We start from the raw sequence: 12,511 nt of genomic DNA on the forward strand, positions 1-12,511 counted from the left end.
TTTATTTTTGAGAGAGAGAGAGAGATCACAAGCACAAGCAGGGGAGGAGCACGAAGAGAGGGAGAGAGAGAATCCCAAGTGGGCTCCATGCTGTCATCACAGAGCCCAACATGGGGCTTGAACCCACAAACTATGAGATCATGACCTGAGCTGAAGTTGGACGCTTAATCGACTGAGCCACCCAGGCGCCCTGTGATTTTCTTAATAACATTTTCTTTTCTCTCCCTTACTTTATTGTAAGGAAACAATATATAATACATATAACATGCAAAATATGTGTTAATCAACTATTTACAGTATCATTAAGGCTTCAGGTCGGCAGTAGGCTATTAGTGGTTCAGTTTGCCGGGAGTCAAAAGTTACATGAAGATTTTCAACTGTGTGGGGGGTTGGCACCCCTAAGCCCTTCATCATTCAAGGGTCAGAAGTAGAACCTGCTTCATTTAATAATAACTTCCTTATAGGATCATTAGAAGGATTAATTCATGCAGAATGGGCTTACAGTAAGCAGTCAAAAATGTTAGCTCTTACTATGATTATTTTTATTAATTGATTCTCTTTGACCCAAAAAGAGAATTCAGTTAAAAGTTACAAATATATTTTCCAACTGCTCACTCTGCAGTTGTTTTTGTTTGTTTTGGTTGGTTGGTTGGTTGGTTGGTTGGTTGGTTGGTTTTAATTTCCCTTCCTTACTCTATCTATTTAACACCTCGCCAGGATTTGGGAATTGTGACTTTGAAGCTGGAGTCTATCTCAGGGGGTTTTACCTTTTTTTTGTGCCACAGACATCTGTAACAGTCAAATGAAGCCTATGGACTCCTTCCCAGAACAATACCTTTAAATATATTACAATAAAATATATTGGATTACAAGGGAAGCCATTATACTGATAAAACAGTTTAGCAAAATATTTCCAAAAATGATTGTGATTTGGTAATACATGCATTTCTTTATTAATGCTTCCTTATCTAGTAGTGGCTATGATTACCATAATTTTGAAAGAGAGATGAGTGTAAAATACTTTAAGACCTCTATGGCAACTGTGATGTGATATGAAAATAACCTGTGATTTCTGTTGGTGATCGAGTCAAAGGTATTACTAATTCTACTCTAGTTTGTTGCCTACATTCAGAATTGAAGGACAGGCTCACTTTCACTTGGAGATGAGTTTTTTTTAATGTGATATTTTTCCCCATCCAATTCTATCCATGGACCCTCTGGGAGCTCTGAGGATCCCAGGATAACCCCCTCTGTTCTATGCTCTTGCAGCAGTGAATGATAGCTACGCAATCGCTTTGAATACGACACTTCCCCGTTTTGTTACCCCACCTCACCCCACCCCGAAGCCCTGACCTGTAAGTTTCCGTAGGTGAGAAGGACAGTGTAGTGATTTCCCAGGCTGGCTTTCTCCTGCCTGAACAGGAGACACGGGGATATTCTCAGTCCCCTTGTCTAAAATATTTGGCCCCGCTTTTCTCTCCTCCTAGGAAAGGGGAGCAGCCAGGCCCCAGCACGAAGGAGCAGCACACCATCTGGCCCTCTCCTCATGCGGGGAACAGTCCAGACCTAGAGGTTTACAACATCATTCGAAAACAAAGTGAAGCCGATTTGGCTGAGACCCGGCCAGACCTGAAGAACATTTCATTCCGAGTGTGTTCGGGAGAAGCCACTCTCGATGACCTGTCTTGTGACTATGACAACATGGCCGTGAACCCATCCGAAAGTGGATTCGTGACTCTGGCGAGCGTGGAGAGTGGCTTTGTGACCAATGACATTTACGAGTTCTCCTCAGACCGAACGGGGAGGAGCAAGGAGTCTGGATGGGTGGAAAATGAAATATATGGTTATTAGGGCACATGAAAAACACTTGAACAAATGGAAATGGGAACGAAAAGAGGAGCAAAACTCTCCTATTTTCTGTGAGGAAAAGAGAATGTGTATGAAAATGCTCAGTTCAGGTCTTGGGGGCAAGCATGTGACCCCCATTAGCCCCTGTTGGATCCCCAAGTTTGGCCAAATCCCCAACCCCAGCTCCTCACCCAGATCAGCCTTATGAGAAAGCACCTTGCCCACGGTCAGGCACATAGTAGAAAAGAAATGTCAATCGACTGGTTCTATCTGACTTTCAAGGGAGAGTGACTTCCCTGGCAGGGATAAGTTTGAGGCTGTGGGACTTGGGAAAGCCATCTCTGGGTTCTGGTTTTCTCGCTCTGCTCTGTTTTATATATATATATATATATATATATATATATATGTGTGTGTGTGTGTGTGTGTGTGTGTGTGTGTGTGTGTGTGTATATACATATATATATACTATATCTCGGCAGCAGATATAATCACAACGAGACAGAAATTACAGAATCTTTTCAAAGCCCACGTACTGTGGCATCAGGCTGGCCAGTGTACGGACAAATCTTAGATCTGTTTTGTTTTGTTTTTTTTTTTTTTCAAAGAATCAAATCAAATCAAAAGCAGGAAGCAGAATGTTAGTCTGTCTGTGTCTACAGCCCTTCCTCTGCATGTAACCTCAGGGGACCTCTTTTTCTTTCTCCTCGCATCCAAACTTGGACATATCCAACTTGGAAATACGTTACAAACTAAAACTGGAATGTGAGTCTCGGCTTCTAGGCCTCTTTGTGTGCCCAGCCCCGGTAGTGCTCTTATTCTCCTCGTGTGTTTGTTTTACGGCAGCAGCAACATGGTTTGGCTGATGATGATAATGATTCTTCCTTTGTGTTATGGGACTTATCTCAAATACTTTTGGACTCAAATCCACAGAAAAGTTTCTTGGCCCAACATTGGCTGTTTACACTTTGAAGGTCTGCAGGCTCTTATCTAATATCATCAGCAAACCCCTTCTAGCTTATTATGTTAAATTTTCCAATGCTTATTTATTTTTGAGGGAGAGAGACAGAGTGTGAGTGGGGGAGGGGCAGAGAGAGAGGGAGACACAGACTCCGAAGCAGGCTCCAGGCTCCGAGCTGTCAGCACAGAGCCCAATGCGGGGCTCGAACCCATGAACTGGGAGATCATGACCTGAGCTGAAGTCGGACGGTCAACCGACTGAGCCACCCATGCGCCCCGTAACCTTTGATCATATATCTTACTTTTTTCATAGTTTGTCACTTTGTCTCACACACAGAGCCCCGAACTAGATGGAGTTAGCTGGTCTGGGTCTGAGCAGTATCACGTGCAGTCAGTTGTAATCACTGCCCAATGGCCGGCTACACGGGGACAGGGAGTAGGGTGGACAACAGAAACATCACTTACGCCTGCTCCCAGGAAGTGTATTTTGTGGACTCACAACATATAAGCAAAATGAGTGACCCAGTGGTCTGAAGGACCGATTCGTTGCTCCAAAACATCAAAGCTCCCATTTTGCTTCAGATGTCCTGGGTCTATAATCTATCCCTTTATCCTCCCCTGTGTCACCTACTGGGGCCCCTGTTAGGTTGCCCCCCCATCAAGGTGGGGATCCAGTCCGCCCTGTCAGCATTGTAACTCCCACACTCCAGACAGCACCTTGCACAGAGTAGACCATCAATATTTGTTGAATGGATGAGCAATTCATTTTTCAGGCTGATACAGCAGAGTCTATATAGGTCAGCTGAAAAGTTTGCAGAACTTAAAAGTTCATACTCCAACTGGGTGGGGTAGGTAACAGTTATTTTAGTTTAAAAAGCATTCCTATTGCCTAGGAAGAAGGAAATAGGGCAACAACAAACAGAAGTTGGTGAATTGTGTCAACAACTTGCTTTAAGTCGCTGAAGCTGGTAACTAAAGGTTCACGGGACTCAAGTGCAGCTGCAGCTTTTTACCCAGGCCCTTTATATTTGCCTTTACATTTCCCTGACTTTCCTTGAAGGAGGTAGATCTGAGGCTTGCGCTCTGGTCTCCTGGTTCGGTCACTTCTCAGATAAGTCCTTTTGGTGTCGCATACTCGCTGTCTCAGCGATTATCTTAGCTGTGCCTCAGGCGGACGAACGGGGGTTCAGTTACAAATTTGGCAAGCCGTCCAGGAGCTCCTTGCCCACCGTTCATCTACTCCCAGCCAACAAGGGAAATCCGGTGAGTCCAAGCAGCTGCTTAGGCTCTTGATCCTAGGGGACTCACCCCAACTGGTGTACCAAACTTCGGCACCAAATTTAGCTCCTGCGGCAAGGAAATCGTTTTGAGTTTGGGTTGGACGGATGGCTCTTGGTGAGTACTTTGTGTGCAATGGCATGTGACCTTATGTCTTCCTCCCTCTTGGTTCAATCGGTGAAGCTCTGACTTTTGGGGAGGAACCAGGGCTCACAGAGGAACTCTGGGCTTCATTTGGCTTGTGTGTCGTTGAAACTTTTGGTATCTTTGAATAAAGCTAGCCATGTTCTAACTGGGAAATGAGAAATGACCGTTTGATCCCCACATGCTGCCCTTTGGGCTGTATTCTCCAAATTTGGGCAATCTTTTTTTATTTTTTATTTATTTATTTATTTTGCAACACTACTTGGCCACATTATCCATTAGACTCCTGAGAAAAATGGCCAAGTGGTGTGTCTGTAAATTAAAACCCCATCTTGCAATTGAGTTTGGTTTATAAAAGATGATATCTGGAAATTGAGCCTTTAAGATTTTGTTAGCATCTTGTCTGTGTATTTGTATGGGTGTCCGTGTATATTATAAATGTGAAATGCTTTCTCTACCTCTGGATGGTATTCCTAAAATTAATTTGTAAGAGAGCTCTAGTTGGCTTAAAAGCAAGCACTTGTAAGAATTGGGCGTTCTAAAACTCAGGAAAATGGGAACTGACCCAAACATTTTTCAAGTTTATGTGGTCTGGGAAAATATTTGGTATTAAAGCTAATTTCAGGTTGTTCTATTAAGATGGATCTGTCTTTAGAGTTGTCAGCATTATATGTAGAACTTCTGTTCTGCCTGTGTTTACTGAAAGTCAAGGAGGTTCATGTTCTTTCTATTACAAAATTTGTCAGAAAAGAAAAAGTGTATGGTATTGGTCTTTCTATCACCATTTTAGTTGTTGTGGTTTTAGTTTTTTTGTTATTTTAGTTTCTGTTTTGTTCATTTGGGTTTGTTTGGGGTTTTTTTTAGAGAAAAACCTTAGTACTTTGTCTAATGCCTAATGAGGTTTTATGGGTAATCTAAGAACAAATAAACAACCAAATAACTTCAATAAATGTCATTCAGACTACCAGAAATAATAAGGGAAATAACTCTGGAAGCAAAGTGAGACTGGTTGTTTAAAGAGGGAAAACTTAGGACAAATTCTGATGTAAAAAGGAAAGTTGAGAAGATTTGTGAGAAGGGAATCTTTGGAAAGGAATTTTTTGCATGGTTGAGGCTAAGATTATGGAGGCTAATATGTAAAAAAAAAAAAAAAAGTTGATTTTGGAGTGATCAACACCTGGGGAAGAGAAGGGAGAGTAAGAGATATCCAGCTGTGATACAATATCAACAGAAGTCTTAACTGATTCTCTGGGGAGTTCTAAAGTAGGCTCATCCTTGGGAACCATCCTAAGTTAGAGCAAAAGTCATGCACTTTTATAATAGTCATGGTATGTGACCAGCTGAGAAGAGGGCATGACCTTGGCAAGGCAGCTGTCTTCAGTCAAGGCAATCCTTGATGATCTCTGAGAGTTGAGGACTGTTGGCTGCCTTTCTCCAGCTGAAAGCCCTACATTCCTGATGGAGATTCTGATCAGAACATCCTATATCAACATGGAAGATGACAGGCAGGGAAACAGAGACCACATAAGTTTGCTTAATTCATCTTGTTGGAATGCATGAGTTTTAATGTCAGAAGTATACTGGTATAAGATGGTGTTGTAGACTCTGAATCTAAAATTCTCTCTTGTCTAGCAAAACAGTGGGACGCAGGATTGAAAGTGAGAGATGGCTGATGTCCAGGAAAAGACAAGAGCCCCGAATAAGGGCCCTTGCCCCGCTTTTATTAGGGTCAAAAGGCTTACAAACATGGTGATGGACGTGCATAAAGAGACAATGAATCTGTGAATATTAACTTGTGGACATGAGGGAAAGGGGGTCTTGAAGATACTCGTGGTTTGGGTTAATATAAAACAAAAACCAGGTGCTGGGTAGTCGGAGGAGGGTTGTTTCCAGCCGACAGGAGGCAGCACCTCTATTTACCTTAGCCAGCCTTGGGGATGAAACAGGGGGAAATAACCTCAGGGTTGACAAGGCACCTTTTCTTTTTTTAACCATCTCGGCTCTGGGCTGCTTTGCCTGCAGCGCAAAGGTCCATAGTCCAATTCACCAATTTACCTAACGTGGCCCTATCCTCCTGTGAAAGCAGCTTTCTGCCGTAGTACTAAGTTGGGGGTGCTTCCACCCTGAACATCTAATCTTGTTTATTTCATATACCTATGTATTGGGCACCTTTGCCCTGTACCTATTGTAGGCCTTGGCCTCTCCCTCTCTATTCTGGGGGCTCTGCACCCCCTCTCTATTTCTGGCACCTTTGCACCTCCCTATTCTAGGGGTGCCTTTGAACCCCCCTATTCTTGGGGTGCCAATCTGGTTTACCCAGACTCAGGTGTGAGCATTTTATGGCTTTGTATTTCTTTATGCCTTGTTAACCCATTGGTGTAAGCCCAGGGGATTGCTAAACTTATCCCCCACAAGATGGGAGTTTGACTTTTCTCCCTGTTAAAATGAGTTTTCTTGGATTACTGGTCTAAGTTACAAACAAAGGTTTTTCTTTATCTTTAATCTGCCTAGAAAAACAAAGTTTCTATTAAAGTTGAATCTTGTCAACATTAAAAGAGCTAAGTTTTGTTGACAACTATACAACTCTCTGCATTTGCCTCTAGAATCGTATTGCCACCTTGGATAAATAGATAACTACATTTTGTAATGATCAAAATCTTATTTAGGCATGTGCTTTAAAATCTTGTGGATATTTCAGAAATAATTTCCAAATTAACTTTGTGACCACTCTAGTTACTTCCAGATGAAGATTGGGGTTAAAGGAAGGGAATATTTCTGTACTCGTTGAGAAATATTCCTTAGTTCCAGGTTGAAACCCAGCATTCTGCACTTCCAGGATTTGTGAGTTCTTGTACTGGATTTTATCCAAGGCCTTAGAGGGGATTGGTTGTACCCAAGGAGTACTCACCGATTTCTTGAGATGATCTCTCCCCCACTAAATAGTACTTTCATGTCTGTCAGAAGCTTGTTGGTCCAAGCAGTGTTCTTTTTGATGTTCTCCTTGCTAACAGCATGTAGGGAACCTGTGGTTTGTGGTGGGACCACCAAACAGCAGTATGTCACCCATAATGGTGCATTGATGAATATGGTTAATCATTTCTTCCATAAGATATTCTGAGATAAGGGTTTGTTAGATTTCCAGCTGGCTTTAGAGGCAGCGTGGTGTCCATATCCCCATTCTTTAGCTCTTCTGAGGTCCTCTCATCCTCCTTGGAATATTGGGGTTAACATTTAGAGAGTTTGGGAGTCTTTGTACAGGCTGCCAACTTGGCTTGATCTGCCCAATTGTTCCCTTGGGCAATCATATAGCAGCGGATAATAGCTGCTGGGTCACCACTGCATCTAGCTCTTCATTGTCCTTGATCTGTAAAGCTCTCATCTGTAAACATCTCAAGATCTGGATTTCTGGGTATTAATTTTGTATCCTTTTCTGAATTCATTTATTACTTCTAGTGGTTTTTTGGTGGATTCTTGAGGATTGTTTTATATACAGTATCATGTTGTTTGCAAAGAGTGACAATTTTACTTCTTCTTTACCAATATGGACATCTCTTACTTCTTGTCTTCTTGCTATGTCTAGGACTTCAAGTACTATGTTGAATAAAAGCGGCAAGAGAGGAGGCTCCTGGGTGGCTCAGTCGGTTAAGCATCTGACTCTTGATTGTGGCTCAGGTCATGGTCTCACGGTTTATGCGATTGAGCACCACATCAGGCTTTGTATGGGTGGTTCAGAGCCTGCTTGGGATTCTCTCTCTGCCTCTCACTGCCCCTTCCCCACTAACGTGCACATTATCCTCTCTCTGTCGGCCGGTGTCTCTGTCGGCCGGTGTCTCTGTCGGCCGGTGTCTCTGTCGGCCGGTGTCTCTGTCGGCCGGTGTCTCTGTCGGCCGGTGTCTCTGTCGGCCGGTGTCTCTCTGTGTCTCTGTCGGCCGGTGTCTCTCTGTGTCTCTGTCGGCCGGTGTCTCTCTGTGTCTCTGTCGGCCGGTGTCTCTCTGTGTTTCTGTCTGTCTCAAAACAAATAAATTAAAAAGTGGCAAGAGTGGATATCCTTGTGATGTTCCAGACCTTAGAGGGAATCTACCACTTCCTACCTGTGAGATTTTTATATATGGCCTTTATTACGTTGAGGTACATTACCTTTTTCCCCATTATATTGAGAGTTGCTTTTACCATGAATGAATATTAAATCCTGTCAAATGCTTTTTTTTTTTTTTTTTTGCATATGTTGAGACGATCACGATTTTTATCCTTCATTTTGTTGATGCAATGCCAGATGTTGATTGATTTACAAATACCGAAACATACTTGCATCCCAGGAATAAATTCCACCTGATTGAGGTGAATGATCTTTTTTTAATGTATTGTTGTAGAGAGTTTAATTTTTGTTGAGGACTTGTACATCTATGTTCATCAGGGATGTTTGGCCTGTTGTTTTTTTGGGGGTGTTTTTGTCTGGTTTTGGCATCAGGCTAATGTTGGCCTCCTAGAATATATTTGGAAATTCCTCTTCATCTTCTGTTTTTTGGAATAGTTTGAGGAGAATGGAATGTTTGATGGAATTCACCTGTGAGTCTGTCTGGTCCTAGACTTTTATTTCTGTGTAGTTGCTGTATTACCAATTGAATTTCTTTTCGTATAAATTGTTCAGATTTTCTATTTTTCCCTGGTTCACTTTTGGAAGGTTGCATGTTTCTAGGAATTTATGCACTTATTCTGGATTGTCCAGTTTATTGACATATAATTTTTCATAGTATTCTTATAAAATCCTTTGTATTTCTGTGGTGTCAGTTGCTCCTTCTTTCTCATTTCTGATTCTATTGATTTGGGTCCTTCCTTGTTTTTTCTTTTTTTTTTTTTAAATTTTTTTTTCAACGTTTATTTATTTTTGGGACAGAGAGAGACAGAGCATGAACGGGGGAGGGGCAGAGAGAGAGGGAGACACAGAATCGGAAACAGGCTCCAGGCTCTGAGCCATCAGCCCAGAGCCCGACGTGGGGCTCGAACTCACGGACCGCGAGATCGTGACCTGGCTGAAGTCGGACGCTTAACCGACTGTGCCACCCAGGCGCCCCATTCCTTGTTTTTTTCTTGATGATTCTAGATAAACATGTCAATTTTGTTTGTCTTTTCAAAGAACCAGCTCTTGGTTTCATTGATTTCTTTTTCCTATTACTTTTTTTAGTCTCTTATTTCTGCTTTGATCTTTACTTCCTTTCCTCTACTTACCTTGGGCTTTGTTCTTCTTTTGCTAGTTCCTTTAGGTGTATAAGGGTACATTTTTTTCTTGTTTCTTGATGTAGGCCAATATTGCTATATAATTCACTCTTAAGATTATTTTCTCTGTGTCCCAGAGATTGTGGGCCATTATGTTTTCATTTTCATTTGTTTCCATGTATTTTTTTGATTTGCTCCTTGATTACTTCATTTACCTATTGGTTGTGTGTTTGGTCTCCACATGTTCGTGGGTTTTTTTCGTTTTTTTTTTTTTTTCTTGTGATTGGTTTCTAGTTTCATACTATAGTGGTTGGAAAAGATGCCTAGAATGATTTCAATCTTAAATTTATTGAAGCTTGTTCTATGGCCTAATGTGTGATCAATTCTGGAAAATGTTCCATTTGCACTTGTAAAGAAGGTGTATTCTGCTGTTTTTGAATGCAATGTTCTAGATATATATGTTATGTCCATCTGGTCCAATGTGTCATTCAAAGGCATTGTTGGCTTACTCATGATCCGTTTGGGTGCTTTATCTGTTGATGTAAGTGGAGTGTTAAAGACCCCTGTTATTATTGTGTTACCATCAGTTTCTCCTTTTATGTCTGTTAGTATTTGCTTTATGTGTTTAGGTGCTCTAGTGTTAGGTATGTAGATCTTTATAATAATGTTATCTTAGTGTTGGGTTTATACTTTTTTGTCTCCTGTTAGTCTTGGTTTTAAAGTCCATTTTGTCAGATAAAAGCATTGCTACATGAACTTTTTTTTTTTCTTTTCTTCATTTGTGTGGTGAATGTTTTTCTATCTTCCCACTTTCAGTCTGTAAGTGTCTTTAGGTCTTGGATAGATAGCATATAGAAGAGTCTTGCTTTTTTATCCATTCCACCACTGTATTTTGATTGGAGCATTTAGGCCATTACATTTAAGGCAATTACTGATAGATAGGTGCTTATTGCCATTTTAAATTGGTTTTCTGGTTGTTTTTGTAGTTCTTCTTCGTTTTTTCTCTTGCTCTCTGTGTGATAGATGAGTATCTACAGTGTTTTGTTTGGCTTTCTCTTTATTTTTTGTATATCATAAGGTTTGGCTTTGTGGTTACCATGAGGCTCATATATAACATCCAAAGTAAATACCAGTCCATACTAATTAGGTTATTTAAGTTCAAACACATTCTAAATAAAGAAAATACCCTTTTTTCCTCTCTCTTTTCCACTCCCTCCTCTACGTTCATGTATAGGTTGTCATATTTTACATCTTTTTATTCATAGCTGTCTATGTCTAATCGTGGCCATTTCTTTTCCACTTTTTTAAACATTTCTTAAAAGGCTTATTGGTGATAAACTGCTTTATCTTTGTTTTGTTTTGGTTTTGGTCTGGGAAATTCCTGATCTCTGTTTCAAGTCTGAATAAGAACCTTGCCAGCTAGAGTGTTCTTGGTTGTAGGGTTTTCCTTTCAGCATTTTGACTACATCATGCCACTCCCTTGCGACCTGTAAAGTTTCTGTTGAAAAATCAGCTGATAGCTTTGAGGTTTTCCCTTGTATGTTTTGTTTCTCTTTGGCCATTTTTTAAGATTCTCTCTTTATCTTTAGTCTTTGACGTGTTTTTAATTACGTGCCATGGTGTGGACCTCCCTGGGCTTGTCTTGTTTGGAACTCTGTGCTTCTTGGACTTTGTCTATTTCTCTTCCTAGGTTAGAGAAGGTCTCACTTATTTCTTCAAGTAAGTTTTCCACACATTGGTATCTTCTTCTTTTTCTGGGACCCCTGTAATGTGAATGTTTTGTTCACTTGATAGTATCCAAGAGATCTCTTAATCTATCCTCATTTTTAAGTCTTTTCTCTTTTTGCTATTCAGTTATGTGCTTTCCATTACCCTGTCTTGTAAATCACTGGTAGGTTTTTCTGCATCTGCTAGTCTACTGTTGATTGCCTGTAGTGTATTGATTTCAGTTACTGTATTCTTGAACTCTGGTTGGTTCTTTTTTTAATATTTTCTATGTCTTTATTGATGGTCTCGTTGAATTCTTCCACTCTTTTTTTTCTAACCCAGTGACTATCTCTAGGATCATTACTTAAAATTTTTTTAACAGGCATTTTGCTTATCTTTGTTTCACTTTTTCTGAGATTTTTTTCTTGTTCATTCTTTTGAAGCATACTCCTATGTCTCCTCATTTTGCTTGACTTTCTGTGTTTGTTTCTATGGATTAGATGAACTGACTACTTCCTCAAAACTTGAAGGAGCAATTCTGTGTATGGTGTCCCCTCTGCAGATTCTTTGTGCTTGGCAGCCCAGTACACTTTTGACCTTATTATACTGAGGCAACAAGACCATTTCTACTGCAAGTTAAAGTGCATTTCTGATCTATCATAGATTTAGATCTCTGACCCCTCAACAAATTGTGATATTCTGTGGAGCAACAGCAAACCTCCCAAAAGAGGGGGAGAGATTTCACTGAAATGCAGGAAGACATCTGCTGACCATGAGCATTATAAGGTCTTCATTCTTTCAAGAGGCTCACAAAAAGGCCACATGACCCCTAGAGGGGGTAGGATTTGAAGCCCCCACATGTGATTTTTGAGTCACTAAACCACTTGCTTATAAAGGTGTTAGTTCTTATTACCATAGGTGGCATCCTGCTGGTTGGAAGTTTGGATTTAATAAGCTGTAACCTCCCTTTTCATCCCAGTGCATGAATTTCAGCCATTGCCATTTGACTCCAAAGAAGCTGAAAAAGGAAACGGGACAAAGATGCTTGGTGGTAATTTATTTTTCTTCTAGAATCTCTAACAGCTAATCTTATGAGAGACTGAGTTAATTAGATAGGATTGAAGCTGAGGAACCCCATCCTATGCCACAGATCCTCACAATTTCACCCCCAGGCCTACCTGCAAGGCAATGAACAAGAATCTTCAATAAACAGTTGGAGTAGGCAACAATGCATAGCATAGTGTGCTACTTAGCAGATAACTCACCTCAAATCACCTCTTGCTAGATTCAAAGAAAAGACTCTGCCCCATTAAGTAGGCTGGAGAGCTATCAGCAGTTTGGGAGATTTAGAGCACCTCTTTTG

General features: G+C 40.9%; 1 protein-coding gene across 2 annotated transcripts in view; it reads left to right on the forward strand.

The window, feature by feature from the left end:
- Positions 1-11,958, forward strand: part of LAYN (layilin) — a 30,011-nt gene extending 18,053 nt beyond the window's left edge. For both annotated transcript variants that reach the window (XM_045482753.1, XM_045482752.1), the window contains one exon: positions 1,488-11,958. In XM_045482753.1, coding sequence (XP_045338709.1) covers positions 1,488-1,851 — 364 coding nt within the window. In that variant the 3' untranslated portion in view covers positions 1,852-11,958. The remainder of the gene's footprint in view (positions 1-1,487) is intronic.
- Positions 11,959-12,511: the final 553 nt, after the last annotated feature.

Source organism: Leopardus geoffroyi, chromosome D1 (genome assembly GCF_018350155.1).
Source record: "Leopardus geoffroyi isolate Oge1 chromosome D1, O.geoffroyi_Oge1_pat1.0, whole genome shotgun sequence".
Classification (NCBI taxonomy): domain Eukaryota; kingdom Metazoa; phylum Chordata; class Mammalia; order Carnivora; family Felidae; genus Leopardus; species Leopardus geoffroyi.